We start from the raw sequence: 24,960 nt of genomic DNA, 5'->3' as shown, positions 1-24,960 counted from the left end.
AAAAATGAGCTTGAAGCTACTCAGCTATTCTATTCAGTTTTTACAAGCAACTGTGGATGTATTTCAGGCAGACTTTGTTCTGTGCTTCATTTCTCATGCAAAATTGTTTTATATCTAAATGTAAAAACCCTATCATTTTTGGTTTAGATTTTTAGATAGATGGATATACCTGACTATAACATTCTTCACTTTAAACAAAAAAATTCTTTTAATTGACAGGATGCAAATGCGATTAAAAAAATATTTAATATGAAGAAGGCTGAAATTGAACACAGTGAGTTGGCCAAATCAAGTCTCCGAATCAGGTACTTCAAATAGAGTTCTTTTTATAATCTCATATGAAAATCTCTATAAACATTCCCTTAATTTTGCTGTGGAGAATATAGTGGGAAATAATTGCTTGAACTATTAGTTTATTATTGTTTTAAAAGTTTTAAAGTTAAATAGTTTTTGGAAGGAAACTTTTTATTGAAATACTTTTGTGGTGAAATATTTCTGTGATGTACTTGATTATGAAAAACAGTGTCAGTGGATCTTTTATAACTTAAGCCACGGTCAGTTTCCACCACGTGTGTTTTATAAGTTAATAACAGAAAAGGAATAGTGAGGAACAAGGTGCCTTGTTGTGCTTTGCTTTATGAAAAATGCTGGATATTCTTGAACCTTGTTAGGAGCTGAAACGTATGAGCTCACAGTTAATTAAGTAGGAGCAGAAACATAGGAACAAGACCTCAGACAAAAGATATTTAGAAGGAAGTCCACATTATATGAACTCTTGTTTGAAAACCAATTTCTAGCTATGAAAAGAGGCACAGGACACTGAAGATCTGGACTTACTAATCAGTGAAGCATAGATTTGGTCTTGAACAGGCAGGTGTAAACACTGTTGATAGCTCTATTTGTTTCATGGAATAATTTTATTTAGGAAACAGCATTTTCTTCCTGTGAAAATCCATAGCGTACGGAGAAGTGATGCAGTCCTTTTAGATGTTTCTTATCCGAAATGCAATTAGATTTCTTCTCATAGAAACTTCTTACTTATGAGTAACACTCAAAAGTAGGTTTAGATATTACTTGCCAATATGAGCTGTGTCATTTATCTAAAAAAATAAAGCAATGTCTTGCAAGTCATCCAAGGAGTTAGCAAACTCTTTACAAGGTGGACTCTCTTTATGTATTTGAGCTGTTTACTGGTATTTGATGCTGGAAAATAACTGCTGTCATTTCCTGCAAAGGTTTGTGTAGTACAACTGAAAACACTAGCACTGCCTTACTTTACTGAAAGGCAGTTTAAATTTTTTTTGTTGTCTGAAAAATCTATAGATGTTGTCAGTACTAAAAAGTATTGCCTAGGATTATTACATGTGAAAGAAAAGGAAGTTACCTGATTGATTTTTACTATTTGGTGCTTTGAGGCATTCAACCTCTATAGTGGTTTTTCTGGTTCATTTGTTCAGCGTTAGCATGCTTCCCATGTTTGGGTGAATCATTGTTGGAGCATATAAAAATATAAAAGCAGAAATACTGTTAGGGACTAATTCCTGACAGGTATTGTAATAATTTTCCTTCTTAAATGTATGTGTAGTGCCAGAAGACCTTGATTCTACAGATGCTGAATGTACATACGTGTTTGCTTTGCCCTACCTAGAATTATGTATAGGCATAGAGGTTTTCTATTTAAATTGTGATTTTTACTTTATTTTTCTCACTGTGTTGGCCATTGATTAAGCTCAAGATGTCACATATGTGTGTCATGTTTAATTTTGAGCTTAACTGTTTTTCTTCAAAATGAAGCTGTTTGCGTAAGAAGGGATGACAGATAAATCACACTGATATTTGTTAGTTGAATTCCTCTCTTGCACTGCCAACCCATTTTCACTTCTCGGCTATCTTATTCTAGATATTCTCTTATGTACTGTGTTCTCAATAGACCTGCAAATCCTGAAGTAATCTGAATGTCAGAATAACTGACAGCTTCCTTCTTTGTTTGTCTAGATTGGCAAAAAAAAAATAAATCTGTAATGCCTGAAGCAGGCTACAATAATATTGGGCTGAATGCAGAAAAATTTGGAGTGAGAGAAAAGTATAATGAAGACCAAACCTTTCGCATACTGTTCTGCATTTCACTGGTTGCTTTTTTTTCAAACCACTATTCTTTGTTTTGTTTCTTTCTGCTGAATTTGCATCACAGAATCATTATTTTTTATTTAAATTCCTAACTGCTTAATTGTCTCAAAGGGAGGTCTCCCTTACCTATTGCTGATTTTGGTAAAATATGCCCATAAGTTCATTTAAAGTTAATTTACTATATTGTTCTTCGGAATTTACATCTATTTTTCTTTGTCATTGGTAGATCAGGCTCAAATTCACCATAACACTACTAACCTAAGTTTTACAGACATGTTCCCTCTGTGTCAAAAATCATGCTTTTCTATTGCAGAGTTAATTGTATCCTTTGTCATACTAAATTGCTCTTTGTTGGTGCATTTAGCTGTCCTCCCTTAAATAAAGTGGCAAAATAAAGTTGCTTGACAATATGCACTGTCAAGCAACTTGACAGTGATTTTTGTTAAGTATTGATAAAACATGATTGGATCTGTATGACTAGCTTTATCTGGATGCTAAGGAACAATTTGTTGGCTGCTTTCACTGCTATTGTAGGCTGAGCTGTGTGTATAGCTATTAATCCTCAATCTAAATGTTACCTTCCTCTGACTTTATAAACAAAATCGATATTAATGCTGGGGCACTAAATGTATCTTAGTATTACTTTACTTTTAACTTTAAAACATTTTTAAATCTGTCTCTGAACCTTTTGGCTGATCTATCAAGTAATTCTGTAAAAAGCTTTATCCTTGCTGCATCTTTTCTTGGGTCTAAGGTGGGCCTCTTTTTTTCCCCTTTCCTTGGCTTGTCTCTTCTGCCTTAAGGAATCCATCAAATTTGACTGCTTCCAAGCTGACAGGTCCTTCCTCACAGGGTAAAGGCAGTGTTGGTGATGAGAGAAATTCTTCTAACAAATATTATCGGTAAGTAAATTGTGGACTTGGAGGAAAAGCTGGGTCGTCATCATATGGAAATAGTAAAATTTGGGAGTTGTTTTTTTTTGTTTTTTAGTGGAGAGTGCTCTTTAATATTGACTCAAATACTTTTGAGATTCAAATATCTATTAAGTATGATTTAATAAGTTACTTTGCTGTAATTACTCTTCCATGTTTTTCATATTGGACATTTCAAAACACCTGTCATAAAATACTGTGTATGCAATGATTTCCTTAGAAATGTTCTGAAGAACGACATTAAGCTTCATTACAAAATAAAGCAGATGAAAAAAACCACGGAAATGTGTTGTAAACCTACAAAAATTCTATTTGGAGACTAAAAAGAACTAATACGTAGGACTAAATAATTAAGAGGTAGATGGTGGAAACCAGTGAAACCTGTAAAAAGAAAGCATTGCATTTGCGATACATTTATGGCAAACTTGCTGAATAGACTGGATTACTGGAGGTTTTCTGGTTTGTTCTTTCAGTCATCTGATGAGAATTTTGGTACCTAGCAGAGGTCTCATCTCTACAGTCTCTGGGTTACTGTCTTGAAACAGTACTACTCCTGGCTAATTCCACGCATGTATACTCTGAAACCATGGTTTAACACAGCAGCTGCAAGGGTCTTTAAGGGGTTCAGCATTTACAGAGTTGGTAAAGCAACCCATCTGCTTTTTCCCAGTCTTCACTTTGCTCCCACAAGACAAGGCTGAGCCCATTGCTCGAGGTGCCTAAAGAGCTGACCTCATGAAAAAGCAGAGATTGTCAGGCATAGCCTACAGTGTAGGTATGAAATGCTGTGCCCCAGGTTTGGGACAAAAGGGAGGAAAAGAGGGATGCTGAAGAAGTCTTTGAGACCCATAGGCAGTGTGGACACTGATTTATTCCACCTAGAAAGCAGAGGAAGCTGCTTCGCATACAGGCACTCTGTGTGCTGAAAATGCCTAAGGTGGGGATGGGGCAATGGGAGAAGATAGCATGTACAGCTTATAGTGTGCTGAATTCCTTCGTGTAGACAGATCCTTGTAGAAAACAAATCCCTATAAAACAGGATTAAATAACAAAGCTATTAATTGAGAGGGACTTGTTATCATCCCCTTTCTCCCCCAATAATTCAAATGCTCAAGTATGCAAAATAGGGCAGAAGATAGCTAGCTTGAGCTCTAGCTTTCTGATTGTGTGTCCAGTTTTTCAATTTGATGCACCTCCTCTTAAAATAGAGGCAGACTCATGGGTCGTTAACAGTTTCTCTTGTTAAGGGCTCCAGTCTTTTACATAGTCACGTCTGTATTCCTGATAATGCAGGCAACCCTCATGAGCTTCCCTTCTTTACTTACATACTCTGAGTGACTCTTAATGATTAACATGATAAACCTTTTCTTTCTTTTTTAAATTTTGCACCTTTTTTTTTAACTTTTCTCTTTTGTAGTAACAAAAGGTCAGCCCAAGGGGATCGTTTATCAGCAATAACCATGGCGTTGCAATATGGATCAGAAAGTGATGAGGATGCAGCTTTGGCTGGTAGGAACTGAAAAGCAGCTCATTTATTTTCTTTAATTAAAATGTTTGGAATAAGCAAAACTGTAGAGCTCCTGATGTGTTCAATACCATTATTTAAAAAATATTTTGCTGTGTTTCCAAACTCAGTATGTAATTCTGTTAAATCCAGTCCCTGTTTCCTCTAAGTACAAATTTATAAATGTACAGCTGCTAAGATAGGGTAAGCCAAACTTGCTTGCTTGTTTTGAATTTAGTGCATGTATTTCCAAGTGTACTTATCCAAGCTTTAGGAAGCTGTTGCTTGTTTTTATTCCTCCTAATATGAAACAGAAGAGGAGACACTGGAGAAGACATTGGATGCTCCTTGCAGTAAAAGAGAATTACAGTGCTGCAGTTGTTTAAGAGAAATCTCACCAACAGTGGCTTGTTCTCTCTTACTCTCTTGTGCCATTGGGTCTTTTAAGTACCTGTCAGGTTTTTGGGTTTTTTTTAAGGTGAGGATAATCTATATGAGATATAAGGATAGATAAATGTTAGAGCTTCAATTTAGAAATACCTGGTCTAGCCTAGCAGTCATGAAATATTGCCTGAAAGTTTATGTTAAAAGCACATAAAAAGGCATGCCTTCATATAGCATCCTTAGTTTCATAATAAGCATGCTTTAGCATTATACTATAAGCATATGTGCTATAATATATGCATTAGATCAGATATTTCACTATTGGTCATAAATTGTTATAGGTTGTCTTATAAGTTAGCCTGTTCTGATAGTTACATTCTCAGTAACTTCCTTGCATTCATCTCGGAGCAGGTTTCCAAAAGATTTTTGTACGTATACCATTGTTTTATTTTTTATTTACATTATTTCTGCTTTGATGTGAAATGATACATCTCTTCAATATGTATTTTGGGGGTATTTATTTCACACCTAGTAATAGAATTGTACTCACCACTGTTTTCCAGTGGATGGATATGCTGTAGAATTTTTTAGATCTTGCTGCAAGCAAAAGCATTTTTATTCCTGCTTAGCCCAGAGTTCAGTTAGTGCTTCAGAGCAGCTGCTTTCTGGGAGGTGTGAGGAGTATTTATTAGCTTGGTTCAGTGTGATTGTTAGCTGCTATTTTTGCAAATCGTAGTTCTGTAAAAACACATAACTTTTTATGTCTTTATGTGATTTAAATTCTTGAAATGATATAATCACTTCCAGGTGCCACCTTTACTATAGACATTATTGTCATTTTCATGGGGCCTTTCGTACGCATCTGCAATTTTTGCCTTGCTGCTGTTGAAGCTCTCCTATCTTTGTTGTATTCACCTAAGAGACAATGTCAATTTTTTTTGACAGATCTCTGTCACCCTCAAGATTTTCTGTCCTTCCATCACATGACTTGGACATGGCCATGCTTTCAGTCTCTGGCTGAAAAGGATTTTTATTTAAACCTAGTGGTCTTTTTATTAGTTGCTCTGGTATCTCATCTTTTTTCCTTCCTCTAACACTTGTTAAAATAAAAAAGAACTAAGCTGCATGACTGAACATTAAGAGAACTTTCTCCTCGATACAGAGAACTAAATCTTTATGAGCTTCTTTGATTGTAGCACTTGCCTAAGCAATGAACAGTATCTGTTTCCAACTTGGAGTTTATCCTCACAGTTTCAGAGGGTGTCATGGTGTGATGGAGCTTGTAGAAGATTTCCATCTCAAATGTACTAGGACATGAGCAGCTTCTGCAGCTCCCTTGCTCCTCATTAGAAATCTGTAAGGGCAGGTGTAGATGGTCATTATGTATCACTTATTTATAAGTATTTCATTTTGTAAACAAAGCTATTTTATTTATTATTATTTCATTTAGAAATGTTTTAAGACTGGATGCTGCTTTTGATTTTGCTAGCATCTGTCTTCAGTTAGATTTGAACATTTGTTGTTGTCTAGGTGCTTTGGGACCACAAAGGACACAGTGTTTAAAGCAAATCACTTACTGAGTAAAGACTAATTTTCTTTCATATATATCCAAATACTCTCTCTCTACTCTTTTTCTGCCTCATCACTGAGTAAGAGTACATGTGTATGAGATATACATTTATATCTGATAATAAAGCTCAATTCCAGGTGTAAATTAGATGGCTTCCTCCTTTTGCAGTGAAGTCAATTTAACATCACTTCATTATGAAGCTGTTCCTTCATTAGGAAACAGTCACTGTGGTATGAAATGAACAGCAGGAAATACATTTTGTCTGAGACTGTTGCATAGCATATTATTTTGTGGTTATAGTTTACTGCATTTTTTTTTCCTGTATCTGCTAACTGTAGTTGTGGTAACAGCTGCATGAAAGGGAAATAACTGACTGTTACTCTCCACTGCCAGCGTGTGCTTGGTGGGGATATGGGAGCTGGTGCTCTTGAGTGTTAAAGAATCTATAGTTTTACATTAGATTGTTTGTTCCATAGCAAAATACAGATTTTTCTGTCTTCTGATCTGAGTAATACATTCTTGGGTTCTTAAGATAACTGGTTTCCTGTTAGAACACTGTCATTTTCTGAATATGTAAGAATATATAATGTTTGACACATCGCTTTTAAAGAACATCCACATCATAATGAAAATGTTTATAGCTGTATTACAATATTATGTAAACACTTTTTTTTTTTAGTGCCTGTTTAATTTACTTAGATTTTTATTTTAGGGAGTGCCTTGTGTTCTACTTTTAATACAAAGGAAGTACATTTCTTATTTAGGGTATTGAACTGCTTTGTTACTGGCTGCCACATGTCAGAGAACAGCAATATATTTGACTAGTTTCTTTTTTTTTCTCTTTCATAAAAACAAGTTCTGCTTTTTCTATTCTGTTTCTTACTTTTTGATGAAGCACTAAGAACTGAACTGTGTGAGTCAACAAAACCAAAGGCAGTATTTTGCTGCATAGTCTGTTTGGAAACTTACTTTACCTGATAGCATTCTCTTAGCTGTTAACGTTTATCTTCATGTTCAGATTGGTATGTTAGGTAAGGGAAACATAGTGCTGCCTCCAATCTTTTGTTTTACTTGAGTTATTCTGTCCAGCTGATGCTTTGCTGGCTACTGTGTAGTAGATGCTAGGCCATTAAGTGATACTGATTGGCATACAGATACATAATTAGAATAATTTTGAGTGTCTTCCCTGAATCAGTAATGAACATCTTTGTTATGTGTTTGCACATCTACTGACGTCTGCTTGTGTTTTAGCTTGCATCTAGCTTGTCTGGTAGGTCCCATAGGTCGTACACTTGCATAGATCTGCAATGTCAGACTGCAGAGGAAAAAGGATAGTACTATGTTGTTATGCAGTCAGAGTGTCCCTTGGCTTTGTCATCATTTCAGTATGTTTTTACTGAACTTGGATAGAAAGCTTGAAACATTGCCAGCCTCCACTGAGCAATAATGAAAATGCCAGCTGGAAACTTGGCATGAGTGTTAGAGAACTGTCTTTTGTGTAACTGAATTACCCAGTGTGTCGTCTGCCAAGCTTTCCTTCAAACTTTAACTCATAAGAGGTAAAAAAGGGTGAATAATTTAACTCTAGTATGTGCAAAACCACAAAGATTTTACGTTATGCCTGTTTGCAAGGTACAAATTACCCCGTTTGTGTTACTGAGAAGCATGGAAGGATTGACCATTTATTGCTTCCCATCCTATATTTCCCCTACCAGTGTTTTGTCATTCATGTTGTGTTTCTGTTGCTCCTGTAATGTTTTTCCTAATTTTATCTGCAGTAAGTGTTAGTTCTTCATAGCATTTCTTTAATTTGTCTTAATCCTGAAGCATAATGTATGCTTCATACAGAGAACTAGAAAAGTTTGCAATAAAATTTGTAAATACTTTATTCTGACACGTTTATGCTAATTATATAGTAATTCTAAGATATGTTTTCTCCTTCATTTTGCTGCATATATTAGAGGTGCACCTTCAGGCTTCAGAGTCAGTTTTTTCTGCTAAACTTCACAATTTTTTATTTGAGCTGTGATTAATATCGTCTAAAGGATTATAGAAGTTTTGAAGTCACCTTTTTGATGTATATGCAAAAATTAATTTTTAATTTGGCCATTTTGCTTAACTGGCTACGCACCTTTGAAAATTCCAGACATGGTTTGTCAATTTTTATTCTTGTAGGGAGCTCTTGTCAGATAGCAGAATGGCAGTAGTTCAGTATACAAATGTATTTGGCACAAATACTAGTATTAATTAATGGTTTAATGGTTAAATAAGGACATAGCTGTGTTATGGGTAGTGTGTGGTTGAATAGTCAGTCCTGTTATATAGTCTCATATATGAAGACTTTTCAGCACTTGTAGGTGGCGAGGGTGTATTACCGGTGCCAGAACTGAAATCTCATCTGATAAGAGAGATTGCAATATCTAGATAAAGTGCTTTTTTTGTTGGCTTGAGCCTCATAAGATGTATTTATGATGTCCTTTTCTGAGGTATGAATCTGACTGCCAGAGAGTGGCTGAACACCCTCAATTGAGGGACTACCTTTTATTCTGGTTTAGATCTTTATCCATTTGAAAAGTCAACTAAAAAACCCACTCTGAGTTGTCCTGCTGAGTTTCCCATTTTTCCTTTCTCTTTGTGCAGCTGCTGCTCGTTATGAAGAGGGAGAATCCGAAGCCGAGAGCATTACTTCCTTCATGGATACTTCTAATCCTCTTTATCAGCTTTATGACACAGTTAGAAGTTGCCGAAATAATCAGGGCCAGCTCATATCTGAACCCTTTTTCCACTTACCCTCCAAGAAAAAATATCCTGATTATTATCAGCAAATTAAAGCACCTATTTCATTGCAGCAGATCAGGTAAGAAAACAGAATGCAAACTACATCTGGTGGGAAACTATTTAAGGTTTTCTTTTATTTCCAGAATCCTCTCTTGTGGTCAAATTGTTGATACCTAATGCAGTGTATACCATCTTTCCTCTACGTTTGGTTGCTTCATGTTTCAGCTCAGTCTGCATCAGTCTTTTGATCATCTTTTATAGATGGCTGCCATTGAGTTTATTTTCCATGGAGTTTCATTTGTAATGTGCCCGAAAGGTTGCCATATCAATAATTCTGAAGGCTAGGTGGGCAACAGAAATGAACTGTCCCTGTTATTCTCTTTCCTTGACCCTGATGGCTTGGTTACCTCTTACTGCCATGTTTTTTAAATTAATAGTCTTTAGCAATGTGAATTGTAGAAAGATAGTTGCAATTGTGTTCCTTTTGTCTAGGTCCCAGTATAACTGTGGAGAATAATTATTTTCATTCAAGATGTAGCTAGTATGGACTGAAGTAAGCAAAGCAGTACACCATTTGTAAATCTGTGAGCCATCAGCTGCCAGAGCACAGTTGGAGCACAGTTGTCACATTTAAAACCAGAGTGAAAAGAAGTGAACAATATCTTTCTTTAGTGATCCAAGATAAGCTAATATGATGGATATATGTCAGGGTTGTGAGTGCATTAGTAGACCTTAATGGCACTGACCAGCCTTGAGTGGCCCTGGCCTCCTGCCCAGTGGCCACTGGGGCTCCAGTCCCTGCCTGAGCTACACTGCAGGAGTCCTGGTCCTCCAGCTTTAGTGAGTGAGGGACTGGACCCTAACACTGTTCATGTGTTTGTAAACCACTCTAATACATAGGTCTGTAAATTGTAGTTATACCATAATATGATCTGCTAGACTTGGTATAATTGTTGAATAAGCAGTGTCTTTGTTAAATCAGAAAGTAACAAAGCTGCTTTTTTAAAATTATTTTTATTTTTATTTTAACCTGTTAGAGGGCATTTTGCATGTCCTGGGGAATGAGTATGGAGCTGCCACACTGGTTATCTATCCATCAGTGACTTTAAAGCATTTTTTTCTTATGTCTTAGTACAGCCGTTGGCTTGGCAAAGAAAATGTCTTGTCTTGAACGAAACACAAAATGTACTTGATGGGGAAAAAAAAAAGGGTGAAATTGAGAAAAGTCATTGACAGTTGTTAGAAAGCTTTTTGTCTGAACGTATCAAAGAGTATATGCTCAAATTATGTATAAACAGATTTAATTGGGAGAGGCCTTCCATTAAAAATATACTTGATACCAGTTATAGGACTAATAATTTGCCATAGGGAGACAGTTGTGTTTCTGCTTTCCTTACAGTGTAGGCAGGTCACATCTGGCTATGTGAGTAGTACAGAAATTGCATGCAAATATATGAAGGACTGTAGAAAAAAATGACTTACCCTGTTGCCTCGGAACTTAGAAAATAAAAAGGGACAGTCAGTCTTTTTAGAAATAGTGTTTGTAGCTCACAAGTTAAAGTGCACTATTTATAATAGTCTAAATTCTTTTAGCAAATTCTGAAACTCACCGGTTCTTTAAATTACCACATAATCTTAACTTCTTACTATACCTGAAAAGCTTTGAAGTCATGCATATGTGTACTTAATTGATGTGCTTTAAGGAAAACTGAAGCTAGCATGGTTTTACTGATACTGCAAATACGTCTTTAGGTATTCAAAACTGGCACTCATTAGGGGTGGATTTTTTTTGTGGGGGTTTTTTCTCTGTTGGTGATGGGTTTTTTTGTGTTATGTGTTTTTGGGTTTTTTTTGAGATGTACATGCCTTCTGTTCGCAGATGGGGACAGAAAAGTTAATTGTCCTAGTGCAAAGTTGAAGATGTTGGACTAAAGCTTGGCATTACTGTCTCGTAACTGTTTCACTTTGGCATCTGGCTACCTAGGCTATCCTGCCAGAATGAACTGTGAAATGTGTGACTGTTGCAAATTTTACAGTTAGTCATATTTCAGGAGTTTGGGTGTGTTAAATGCAGGAAAAACCTTACAAAGTAATATATGATTTCTAGAGGGAGAGTATGGGTATGTTTTGTTTTAATGAGATGTACGTTATACCTATCCCTGCCTCTCAGTCACTTTATGAGCATTATCAACCTCAGTCATTTAAGCTGAGGGCTGATCCCAAGCTGTTCCTGGATGTGGGAGGTAATCCTGCTGATGGCTTTAGTTTTCTGCTAGTTTCCTCATGACTTGCTTTTTACAGAATCACAGGATAGGTGAGGTCAGAAGGGAGACCATCCAGTCCAGCCCCTGGCTATAGCAGCGTGACCCAGAGCCAATTGACTAGGACTATATCCAGTCAGGTTTTGAGTGTCTTCACAGACGGAGACTCCACAACCTCCCTGGACAACCAGTGCCAGTCTTTGACCACCCTCACAGTAAAAAAAAAAAAAAGCATGGGTTGTTTTGGTTTTTTTTTAATGTTCAGGTGAAATTTAATGTGTTTCAATTTGTTTCCCTTACCTGTTGCCCTGTCAGTAGGCACAACTGATGTGAGTCTGGCTCCCTCGTCATTCCTTCCCCCAGGTGTTCATACACACACTTTTGAGACTCCCTTGCCTCAAACAGGACAAAACTCAGAGCGGTAGAACAAGAATTATCCTATTTAAAAAGAAAGGCCTGACACAGTGAAGGCTGTGACTTTCAGGTGTGGTGAAAGTGCATGGTGTGGAGGTTACTTTGCAAACTTAACATTGCTGGTGAAAAGTCATTCTGTAATTATAAATGGCTGGAGGAATAGTTGGGAAATTATGCAGGAGAATGTGCTCAGTTACCCGGTACGTAAGTGCTAGATCCTGGCATGCTTAGAACAACTGTGTTCCTTATTAAATTTTACAGCGTTGGTAAGTATGATCCCTAAGGCAAGTGGGTCAGACTTTTCTACAGCAGAGGAGGGAAGCGCTCCAGGGAATTCCCTGGCAACAGTGCCTGCATAAAACACGTGTGAGAGCGATGTGGGTGCACAGGCACTGAAATCGGTATCTTCATTGGCACATCTCGGTGTCTTGCGCTCCAGAAAGCTGGGGTTACAGTTGAGGCTTAAAAAGTGCAAGGATCTAGTGTAAAACACGGTTGGTTTTGTGTGATGTCTACTATTTGAGGATTTAAAATGCATTTTTCTTATGAACATGCATCCTTTTGGACAATGATCTGTGACAGAGGAATCTTAAGTGTTACATTTCACTGCACTGAGATGTGTTGAGGTTCTCCTGAAGCTGTGAGATTTGTGGTGGCTCTTGTTGCCTTTGGATTAATTATTATTTGAGTTGAACTTACAGTAAATATGATCATGTGATCAAGCATATTTTGCCGTATAATTTAACCACTTCAGGTAATATGGCAAATAAAGGAGTGGAATTTATCTTGAAGTAATGGAGACTGCTGTCTGGGTTAAAGCCTGAATAGTTTATAGAGAACTTTTTTTTTCCTTTCTTTTTTTAAATAACAGAGCTTAAGCCCATTACAAATTAAGTTCTTAATTTTAAAAAAAAAATAAAATTTACAGTAAGATTTTATTATTACATTAACTTTGGAAAAATAATATGTCACTATGTTTCAGTTTGTTTAATTTATGAATGAGCCAATTGGGAAAATATTCTTTACAGAGAAAATTATGTCTCTGTAATATTTAGAATACCTTGTAAATTTTCACTTAATCTAAAATTTATCAGTTCTTTCATTTCTTTTTTTCACTTAATGTAACTTAATATTTCTTGAATATTGTACATTTAAAAAATCTTCTGTCTGTATAACCAATTTTCCTACCTTAGCAAGTACTTTCAGTGCATAGTGTACATTAAGGCCTTTATAAATCACAACTTCAAGTAAACAACATTCTGATGTACTGTATAAAAAGATGACTGTCATTCCTCAGTAGGACATTTGTCAAATGCCTATTTTGATCGCATGCATTCTTTGTTACTGTTTTTTTTTTTTCCCTAAAGAGGCAGGACTAGCACTTCACAATTTCTGAATAAAAAAAAACTAAGTTACATGATAACTGTTTTTAGCCATGTGTTTGAATTTTTTTCTAGGAATTTTTTTGGCGTAGTGTGTGTCTAATAAGATGGATTTTTGATTATATGGAAAGAGTATCACTTTTGTCTTCAGTTCTTTCAGATACTCGACCTGGAGGGGTTGATGAGTTTCCAGTAGACCTTTGAGGGAGTTGAGTGCCAGCTTACTGTATGATTTTTTAATTGCTATGCTGATTTTGACCAAATTAAATGTCATGTCAGTGTTATTTTGGGCTTAGGGGCCTTACGAATCTGTAACCTACCTTTTAAACTATTTTTTTCCTCATTTTGAAAAGGTTATCATGTTTAAAAGGATATTCCTCCAAGTTTTACTCATGCTTTTGGGTACAATTGTATCACTGACAATCATTTCACACAAATTTCTCTTGGTTTCTAGTGTATAAATTTAGTTTGTATTACACAGGCAGTGACTTTCTGTAGAGCCTTGGATTCGGTTAGTCTTAGCCTCTTTTTGCAAAATAAACTGATATTTATAAAAGTCTTTACTTCCAAGATTGGTGAGATGGCTTTTTAAAAATTTATTGTGAAGCAGCATTTCATGCTCTAAATCCAGAAAAGGCATGATACTTGAGTTATGCTGAGTTTAATTAACTCTGTTCAAAGTACTTCTGTGAATAACCTTCTTAATTAACCATCCTATTGTTTGCTGACACCAAGTGCATTGAAGAGGATGGTAAGGTACAAGGTTATTTGCAGACTAGAACGGGATTACTTTTGTGCCTATGCATTTTTCATTCTTCATATGTGAGGTTGGAAGTTGTCTGTCTTTCCAAACATATGGGCTAAGTCTTGATTTTTACTTTCGTTCAGGCCTTTCATGAATACAACTGTGAATGTAGGTTGTTTGCTTAAAAATCAGATGGCCTGCACCTTGATTATTTGGTTGTGGATAAACAAGTGCTGATAGAAGCAAGATTTTATTTCCTGGTAAGATAATTTGAATGATAGCTCATCCTTGCTTTTTAAGACAATGTTTCCTTTTTTACAAGTGCATGTAGTGATAGGACAAGGGGCAGTGGCTTTAAACTGAAAGAGGATAGATTTAGATTAGATGTAAGGAAGAAATTCTTCACTGTGAAGGTGATGAGGTGCTGGAACAGGTTGCCCAGAGAAGTTGTGGATGCCCCATCCCTGGAAGTATTCAAGGCCAGGTTGGATGGGGCTTTGAGCAGAGCAGCCTGGTCTAGTGGAAGGTGTCCCTGCCCATGGCAGAGCGATTGGAACTAGATGATCTTTAATCCCTTCCAGCCAAACCAATCTATGATTCTGTGATTCTTCTTCCTCTTGTCTTCTGGCTCTAGGTTAAGATTTAAAGGAGTACGATATAATTAAGCTGCTCTTCTTTGCTTGTGAGCTACTGTCAGGGTCCTCACCTTTTCCATCAGCTTAAAGATTTTGTTTCTGCAGAGTCACAAGAGCGCAGAGAATCAGTGCACATAGAATGGTATATTTAAGACTAATGGCAACGTCATATGTTTTTTCTGCCTTTTGGTGCTTCAGGGTTAGACTGCTGCATTGTAATGTGCATAGGTCACTGCCTAAATACACAGATGAAGCTAGTGTGGAATACCAAGGCTATGTGGAATAAGTGATATATTTTTAGATGAAGCATGTGATAGTGGTGTTCTGGGGTCTGCATGAGCTGCCTGTCTGTCTCTGGGAGGAGAGGTAAAGCAAATCCCAGATTTGTTAGTGTCAAACGGGTTGGGATCTGCTGAGATGAAGAGTCAGCAGTTTCTTTTACCAAATCATGAAATCTCACAGGATCAATTTAGAATTCTGGTTTTGTAAAAAGAACATTGTTGCAGGCAGGTTGTATTCCCTAGGAAACACTATTGCCTTGCTTGTTCTGCCTGCAGCTTGCTTTGAATTTATTCTGCTTCAAAGGATATGGCAAATTCCTGCTTTCCTCAGTTTGATAAAACTGACACCTACACATACAGAATTTGATTAATCAGGATATGTTACTAATCAGTAAATCTAATTTATAGTATCACACTGACAGTGTTACTTCATAGATTCTGAACTTACAGGTGTTAAGGATATAGAGTTGTCTATTGGCTTTAATATCTCAGGAGGATGGTGGTTGATTTTTTTTTTTAGTCAGTCTAATCCTAGACCTTCAGTGATTCTTTCAGGGCAGCCTTAAGTTGGGTACAGAACAACTCCAAATAAAGAGGAGTAGTACCAAGTGGTAGCAGGGAGAAACAATTTGAACTGGAGAAGTGGTACTTCAATTAAGATGTAGTCCTTTAGGTTACTCTTTCAGAAAGCTGAATCCAGACCTCATGCAACAGCAATTGAAATATGAACTTGCAATTCTGTCATTCTAATTTAGTAAATTAATCGGAAGACTAGAAGCTTCTACAGTTTCTATTCTTCCTGCTATCCAGTCTCTCAAAACTTGTTTTAGTTCTCTGGAAGAAAGCAAACATACCAGAGTCACACAAGAGTGTTTATAAACTACATGCTACTAATGTTTAAGCAAATTTTGAGCCAGGAGTTGAAAAGGAGGAATGTTGCAGGCAGACTTGCTTACTCGCAAGAGGATGAACTGCAGAGTAGATCTGAGAGGACTTTATCCCAGCTTGGTTGTTATGATTTCTGGAGCATGATTCCTTGTCCTCCAGCAGTTAGTTGTCTTTATCAGTAAAAAGCATTGGGACATTTTAGATATTTGGCTTAGGTATTTAATACTCAAATCTGAGGCAGTTGTGGTAGTCTTCACTTTATTAGATCCTTAGTTAGAGCCTAATTCTGCAAATTTTTCAGTATGAGTGTTCACGTGGAAACAAAGTATGCTGATGCTGTCTACATCCAAGGAGAGAAAGAAGGAGAGAAAGAAGTCTGGTCAGCATTTTGCTCCAGTGCTGCTCCTTAATTGGTTTCTACACAGGACTTGCTTTTTGATTTTTTTTTTTTTTTTTTTTTTAAATGTTCTTAATCTCTAAAGTAGTTTAGCTGACTTGGGTACTTGTTTCTAAGATGCAGAATTGCCTTCAGATGTTATTTTTGTTTTCCATTAATGCTTTGAAAGTTTGAATTTATTTTATAAACATCTGTAATAACATCAGTAAACAAGGAAATTACTGCTTGTTTACATATTTAATTACTCAGTGTACCTTGACAAATTAGAATGTTCTTAAATAATTCTGTTTTGAAAAAAATAAAACTAACTTTTTATGGTTTTGATAAATACAAGCTTATTAGTTGAGTTTTTTTGATGCAAGTTTTTTAAGCCTTTCTACTCCACATTTTCTTGAGTGTTCTCTTAATGATGTGTTAGCTTTGGTAACCCCAACAAGTGTTTGTGTGCTGAATTCCTGTAATTACTTGTCAATATTTTGTTGGACTACAAGAATTAATTACATACATTTTACTCTATAGACTTTGCTTTCAGTACCAGAGAGTGTTCAGATTAGCTGGAGAAGTTGTAAGGTGGTGTGGTAGTGTTTGTTACCAGATGGTGGCAAGAGCATGAAGCAGACTCGGTGTTTACATCCTCAGTATTTATGAGCCTATCCATCATATGCTAGTGGGTTAGGGCAAAATAATCCTGAATTTTATTGGCTTTTTATTTTGCTTTTGACTTTTTTAATACCAATCACATACTCCTTAGTATACGCAAGTAACTGTTGCTGGAGTTTTACAAGATAGAAATGGGAGCTGACTTTGCCTTTTCTTTGTGGCAGTTTAATTGATACCCAAACTGTTTTGCTTGAGGCAGGGTGGTGGTGGTCTGTGTTTGTGGTTTTTATTATTATTATTTGTATTTTTTACTAATTAATGAAAATCAGATTAGTAACTCTCCTTTTTTTGGAATTGCAGAGTGAGTGAAGCTGACAGCGAAACTGTTTAATTATCTGTTGCTTCAGATGGAAACACTGAAAATAATCTAAAAAATAATGCATAAAGATTCGCAAGATACTGATGTCTTAAAGTCTTAAAAAAGATACATGAACCTAAAATGGTTCACTTTCAATGAGAACGGCAACAAGTAATTTTCTCCACATCTGACATTTAGGATATTTGTCCAAAACTGTTTTTTGCTTTTCTCTTAGTCATTGAGCACACACTAGTTCTTCAGATCTGAAAGCAATTAAAAAGAAATATGCTACATTTCAGTAAGGGGCATACAGCTGCCATCCTGGCAACATGCGGTTAGTTGGATGTTTCCTGCAAAACGCATTTCTATCATGACAGCTTTATAGACAAATGTGTACTACTTGGTAGTTTTTATAGCAGTTTCAGCTCTGTGCCACATATTTTCCAACCATGACTTCTGCATCCTTGACTGACCAGTGAAGAGTCCTGTTTAACACAAGCTGAGCATTGTTACTCTTTGTTTGCTGGTTCAGCTGTAAGGTCACATTGGCAGGTAAGGTTTGGGACTAAAAGATATTATATGAAATTTATATTGTGGTAGTGCTTAACGCTCCATCGGGCAGGTTCGCATTCAGCTAGGGGCTATATAAACCAGACTAGGTTTAAAGATGGTGCAGAACTGGTGGATGTGGCAGGCAGGTGGGTAAGGAAGGAGATACGAAGGAGGATGACTGCATTTTGCAGTTGTGATAGGGTTTGTTTTTTGTGTTGTTGCAGATTACTATTTTCTGTTGTGTTTAACGAGACGTTGGAACGTTTAAAAAAGTTGGCTAGAACTTTCACCACTTCTGCAAGGAAATATGAGAAAATACATTAAGTTACTGGCAGACTTAGTGCACTGATTCATCTGTGTAGCATGTGAAAAATGACCTTTTTTTGTCATTAGTCCTTTCTTAACTATTTTCACGTGAGGTACACTCACTTTGCGGGTAGCACCAATCAACAAGCGGGTGTGTAACTTGCGAAATAATCTGATTGGTATTTCTCTTTTGCAGAACCAAACTGAAGAACCATGAATATGAAACTTTAGATCAGTTGGAGGCTGATCTGAACTTAATGTTTGAAAATGCCAAGCGCTACAATGTTCCCAATTCTGCCATCTATAAGAGGGTACTGAAAATGCAGCAGGTTATGCAGGTATATGGACTAGGACAATCAAAAGGATGTAACTTCACATGTGAATTTATTTCCCTAATGAGTATTTTTCCAAAATAATTTTTTAACTAGACCTATATTTGCAGTACTGTTTTGTTGCTTAGGGGAAAGTATGAGAATGAAGAACATCATAGGGTGATTTTTCTTCAGGACATCTGCTGCCTTCTGTGATTTCTTTTGGTCACTTTTATTCCTTACTGTAACTCTTAACTTAAATAAGTTGTGGGAAAATTTATGATGTGCGGTTTTGGGGTGTTTTTTTTTTTTGGTGTTTTCAGGTAATTGGAGGATGCTAAAACACTTCAAATTTCATTAAGTGTTCCAGCTAAGTGCTGCAGTCTGAAATGGCATTATTTTCAAATCGGTTCCTGAAAATTTTTGATGGTAGTTTAGTCTCAAAACCCATAGTTGAATCTTTCTTTGTGCATGTGGTCTGTTCTGATGTTTAATACTGTTCTGGAAACGTCCAGCAGTGAGTTTGGCTTCAGGGACTTGTTTTTTTTTTTTCAGGCAAAGAAGAAGGAACTTGCTAGGAGAGATGACATTGAGGATGGGGACAGTATGATTTCTTCTGCTACATCTGATACTGGAAGCTCAAAAAGGAAAAGGTATGCACTTCTGTAGTTCCTGCAGACCATGAGATTGCTACATCTTTAATTTGTTAAAGAAAATATTAAGCCATGGTTTTTAGCATTTGTATAAGTGTTGTAATTCTGAAATTTAACCTCATTAAGTGTTGGTTCTAATTAATTCAAAACTGTTTGCTGACTTTATTTTCCTTTTTGGGCCTGTTAGTTGGCAGTTGTCAACATAACTTCAGTAAGTGGCATGGACACTGTAGTTGCATGTGGATTTCAGGATTTTTATTTGTGTTTTGCTTTTTTTTAGCCTGGTGTGTGGATTCTCTGCACAGGTGGTTAGCAATTACTGCTTCTTTTCTGCTATTTCTCCAATATATGACTATTTGTGTAGTTTGGGTAGCAATTTCAGAATATGATTAAAGTTAACACTATAGTTGAATAATTTTTTTGGAAGTTTGTAGTATAACTCTACAAGTATTTTTATCCAGTGAAGTCTCCTGACATAAACATTTTCATTTTCTATGACCTGAACTCTGCTTGAGGAGTTTTCATTATTAATGTTAGAGGACTCCAGCTCTCTTCCTTCTGAATTTGCACTCTTCGGTTACTTACCTGTCAGCAACTGGGCCGAAGAGAATATCTGACAAATAGATAAGCTGATTATAATAGGTTGATTACTCTGGATACTGTAACATAAACACATTTCACAATGATTTAAAATATACCCTTTTAGTGAGCAATAATAATGGTTTAGGGAAAATATTCTCTAACAGTGATAGCTGTTGTGTAATTAATATTAGTGATGCATTTCGCTCCAACAAGGGATAGTTTCTCTAGTCTGCTTCATGGTATCATTTGAAATAAATTCCAACTTACTGCGATAGTAGCAACTGCGAGTGTAAAACTGTAATTCAGCATCTTTCTTTGGTGTTGCTTATGACCTTCAGCTTCCTGTATTTTTAGTTCTTTGTTTTGTCAAAACAACAGCAGTTGTGGGGGGAGGAAGAGAATGAAATAGAACATCAGCAAAGATTCACTTATGAGCAATCAAGTAAGCACAACAATGTAAACTCCTAAAAATCTGCAGAGAGAAAATATTAACATGGATTTAGGAGGTGGTATAGTCTAGGGATGCTAGGAAGAAGCAGCATCGTGGAATGGTAAGACAGACTACAGTACCAAATGAAGATCAGGAGAGAACAAATTGCAAAAATTGCTAGTTTTGTGATCTTCAGATTCAAGGAGAAGTACTAACCTGATCAAGCAAGTCAAATTGTCATCAGTGTCCTTTTAACCCTATGTTACTTTTGATCACCTTGTGCAAGAGCGTACTGAAATGTTTAAAAGAAAAAATCTGTCAGGCTTTGTCATCTAAGAACAGTAAAAGAGGAAAAAGTTATGTTCATAGGTAAGGGAAATCAAAATGATTTTATTTTCTTCATGCCTGAAGAGAACCTGAAAATGCTTTTGATGTTGTCAGTTCAATACTTGTTATCAGTTTCAATTGCTGAATGATAGGAAGTAAAAGAAGATTGTGAATGCTGCTGATAGCAGAAGTGAAGCATTGAGTGGAATTCCAAAGTGTTGCTGAAAAAGGAAATTAATAGCCCAGGCGAAATTCATCTCGTTTGGAAAATAATAGTGACACAGAAGAAAGTTGTTTGAATGCCCTCTTTTATGTATCAGATGCATGGCCTGAATCTTGAGTATTGGCAGGCCTATTGCTATTTCTGTTTTGGTTTTCTTTGTCTACTTTCATTGAACTAAATGTTAAAACTTGGAAACATGTTAAAATGAGGAATTCAGAAGCTGTTCTGGCATTGCTCACCTGCTAGTGTGAACCACTGTTTCCAGCAGTGAAGATTATGCAGAAAAAACTTTTTAACCTATAGAAGATACATTTTGAATTTTCTCACATGTTGTGACATTAGTTTTCATTAGTTATTTTGCTGACCTCACCAAGGAGCAAGAGGTATCTGAGGGGCATAAGGCTGTGCTGGATTAGGTATATTTTAAACGTAGGAGAAAAAGGTCCAGATGACGGAAAATCTGTGATGCAGTTTGGTTTCTAGCAAGTTGTACAGTGATGTTTTCCACATTCTGCAAATGAAGATAGTTTTTGTTGTTGTTATCTTTACAGATAATATAGTCAAGGTTATAACTACTTGAATAAGTCTTGGAAGTTGGTTTAAAAGCACTTTGTAGAGAGTGGATTTCTAAGAGTGCCATGGTATCTGCGCTGGGATTATACATTATTAACATACGCTTTCCTCTGCCTTATCTAATTTGCTTATAGATCATCTAGTATATGTCCAGGGAGCCATGCATAACTTTTCCTGATAAGCTGTGTCTTGGTTGTGCTGTCAGATTTCTTCAGACAACCATAATAGCTACACATAGGATGACTATAAAGTTTGTAGTGATAGCATGTACGTGGCCATTTTCTACCTGGGTATGCAATTTTGGTGAGCTTTAATGACTTATAACTTCATTTGACTGTGGTTGACAGATATCTAAGCAATTCAGACCCTTCTTTCTACTACATTCTTGATGTCCTTATTTTCTTGTATCTGGTACCGAAGAAGATACAGAATTACTCTGAGATAAATAACTCAAGTCTTTGATATTCTGTATTCAGCAGAGGTAGTCATGAAGATGCTGGCTGAAGAGTTTTTCCCTGTTTGCACTAGATCTTGAAGGTCTTGGATTCAGATACCTAGTCCTGACTTTCTCTGCAGCTAGAAAGTGCTTAGAGCTCCTTTTGACCTTTGCACTTGTGAAAACTACTTATTTGCTTTATTCTGTAGAACACTTAAGGTGAATGAGAGAAAAATCATATCTTAAAGTTGGTTTCCTGTTTACTTAGCAGACTGCTGGTTATGATGCTGTCATTATTTGCAAATGGGCCCATGTTTGTAGTACACTGTCTTAATGTTGAACTTGTGTGTGTATGTGTTTAGGTGGTTGTGGTTGTTTCCTCATGGTAAAGGATAATATCATTTTGATATTAGTGTTGGAAGTGGGGAAAAGAGCCCCTGACATTTATTCTTTTTCTTTTTGTTCTCCTTAACCTAACAGTAAAAAGAATATACGAAAGCAACGAATGAAGATCTTATACAATGCGGTTCTGGAAGCTCGAGAACCGGGCACAGGCAGACGGCTCTGTGATTTGTTTATGGTTAAGCCATCCAAAAAGGACTATCCAGACTATTATAAAATTATCTTGGAGCCAATGGACTTGAAAATGATAGAACACAACATCCGCAATGATAAGTATGTAGGGGAAGAAGCCATGATTGAAGACATGAAGCTCATGTTCCGAAATGCAAGGCATTATAATGAGGAAGGCTCCCAGGTACTGTTTTGATTCTGCAGTCACACTTACCTCTCTGCTTCTTTACAGACATATAAGTTATGTTAGGATGCTTTAACTTTGAGTATTACTCACATTATTTATGATAATTGTTTATTGAACTAAAATGGAAAGACAACTTTTTCTTTCTGCTGATGTTTTAAATTCTGTCTTCATCTGTAGTTGTATAAACATGAAATGTAACAGACTCCTTTGCAAAGGTTAGACTTATTTCCTGTTAGCTAAACTTGTTCCTCCACTACAAAGAATGTCTGCTGAATATTTCCTAGTATGTTTTTAAAAAAAATGAGCTGGTTACTGAATTCTCATTATTCATCCTCAGTTAATCTCATGAAGGTATTTGCACAGTGAATGGTCATCAGCGTGTGATTTGGAGCTCTCAACCTCTGAGAAGGGATGTCTTAGTTGGAAAGAAACCAGCTTTGTTTTCATGGAAGTGGAGGGTGTGGGAGATCAGACTAGAAGACCGGACTTGTCTAGCCTAGGAAAAGGGGTCTGAAAGGAATATGCTTTTAATTTACAAATATATTGTAGGGTGTTTTTATATTGTGATGTTTCTCAGCCAGCAAACATAATGTTGTGGAACAGAGCAGTGGTAAGAAACCTCCAGCTATTTCTAATGAGGAACTTGGATCAACTGCTGTACAGGACTTTATGATGAGGTTGCATTCACTGGGGTTGGATTTGAAGACCCAGGAGGACTGTTCTAGTCCTGTGTACTTTGATGGAATCACAATGGTTCAAGAGATCTTTCATTGCTCAGCAGAATGGTTTGGTGAGGAAGTTGATAATATAACTGCACCTTGCAGTTTTGTAGTCTTTGGAATAGAAATGCAGCTTAATTGGATAATTTATTCAAGATTTCTATCTCCCTGATTAAATGATGTCCATCAGTTGTGCTTACTTGTAGAAGTCTATTAAAGGTGTACATTTGAGAAATAAGCCCTTCTTTTTAATCGAGTACTTGGTTTTGCTTTCAGCTTTTTCAAACTAACATTTAAATGTTTCTTGGGGGCTAGTTCTAAACTAGGCTAAACATGGTATACCTTGTTTTATTTTGTTTTTTGATTACTATACTGATTAATAGGTATACAATGATGCCCATATGCTGGAAAAGATCCTTAAAGAAAAAAGGAAAGAACTGGGACCCCTAGCTGAAGATGATGATGTTGCGTCCCCTAAACTAAAGCTAAGTAAGGCAACCTTGTATATTGCGATGTCTCATTTCAACACTATGAAAACCCAACAATACAGATTAACAGATCTTCCCTTTAGAACAGAACGCATGATCTGCAAACGTAAACTGACATGCAAAGTAGAATTATGTTTTCAAAATCATGACAGCAATGGCGTGTTTATATGTGCATATAATAGAATTTAGTTGTTGAATATAGCGTTTTCTAAGAAAAGTAACTTAGAATGAAGAAAGAAGACTTAAAAATGGTTAGAATGACTGGCATTTAGTCATGTGGTGTTATCCAAATGTTAGATGCTGCATTATGTGCTTAGTAACACTTCATTAGCACACTTTATGTGCGCTACTGGGATTACTTACAAATAAGATGGTTCTCAAAATGAGTAAAGCTCTTAATTTCTCTGGTCAAATGTCTGGGATTTCCACAGAATGATAAAAGAAATGTGAGTTTTATTTGGAAGTTTATTGAAAACCATGAAAAACACAGAAGCAAGATTTCCAACAATGTCTGTTCCTAGAACTGTTGCCCTTACAAACTAGATTTGGTACTACTCAAATCTTATGTCCCCTTAATATGTGTTTAGAATTTAGCAAACTGGGAAGCATAAAACTGCATAGAAAGACTTAAAGAAAATAACTGCACACGGTCCTCTTGAAAATAGAAATGTGCAGCTCTTAGGTAAGGTACAGGTAGTAGAGAATTCACAGGCAGAGACCATGCAGTACAGTAACAGAGATCCTGAATTAATCAAAAAGCTAATCTGATTGATAATCCCACGGGAGGTCTTATTTTACATTTTACCTGTAATAATCCTCCGTAAATAATCCCTCCCCATGTGCCCCTACAGAATAGGTATGAGGCTCTGGAAACTGAGAGCCAGGAAAACAATGATCTAGAGGAAGGACCATCGAGGAGGGTACTTAAGCAGAAACAGACAACCAGATGTATTGTAACCAGCTCCGAAAAGGAAAAAAGAAGGGTAATTGTTGTAGGTGACTCCCTGCTGAGGGGAACAGAGGGCTCAATATGCAGACCAGACCCCACAGGGAAGTCTGATGCCTCCCTGGGGCTTAGGTAAGGGATGTAGCCAGGAAGCTTCCCGAATTGGTGCAGCCCTCTGACTACTACCCGCTATTAGTATTCCAGGTGGGTAGAGACGAGATTGTAGGAAGAAGTCCCAGGGTAATCACAAGGGACTTCAGGGCACTGGGGAATTTGGTTAAAGGAGTTGTAGCCCCCATAATCCAGGAGGAGATGGTTAGCAAGTTGCTGTGCCAGTTAGAGTCTCATAAGTCTATGGGCCCCGATGAGATTCACCCCAGGGCAATGAGGGAACTGGC

General features: G+C 36.6%; 1 protein-coding gene across 1 annotated transcript in view; it reads left to right on the top strand.

Moving 5' to 3' along the window:
* Positions 1-24,694, top strand: part of LOC104156827 (protein polybromo-1-like) — a gene marked incomplete at its 3' end in the record, with an annotated part of 33,248 nt that extends 8,554 nt beyond the window's left edge. Inside the window, exons 9-17 of the mRNA XM_009703765.1 lie at positions 220-305; positions 2,931-3,029; positions 4,477-4,568; positions 9,158-9,374; positions 18,311-18,452; positions 18,981-19,078; positions 22,130-22,406; positions 23,512-23,622; positions 24,468-24,694. Of these exons, the coding sequence (XP_009702067.1) occupies positions 220-305; positions 2,931-3,029; positions 4,477-4,568; positions 9,158-9,374; positions 18,311-18,452; positions 18,981-19,078; positions 22,130-22,406; positions 23,512-23,622; positions 24,468-24,694 (1,349 nt within the window). The remainder of the gene's footprint in view (positions 1-219; positions 306-2,930; positions 3,030-4,476; positions 4,569-9,157; positions 9,375-18,310; positions 18,453-18,980; positions 19,079-22,129; positions 22,407-23,511; positions 23,623-24,467) is intronic.
* Between the last annotated feature and the right edge of the window lie 266 nt (positions 24,695-24,960).

The sequence above is a fragment of the Cariama cristata genome, unplaced genomic scaffold, assembly GCF_000690535.1.
Source record: "Cariama cristata isolate BGI_N322 unplaced genomic scaffold, ASM69053v1 scaffold3237, whole genome shotgun sequence".
Lineage (NCBI taxonomy): Eukaryota > Metazoa > Chordata > Aves > Cariamiformes > Cariamidae > Cariama > Cariama cristata.
This window is presented reverse-complemented; position numbering and strand designations above follow the sequence as displayed.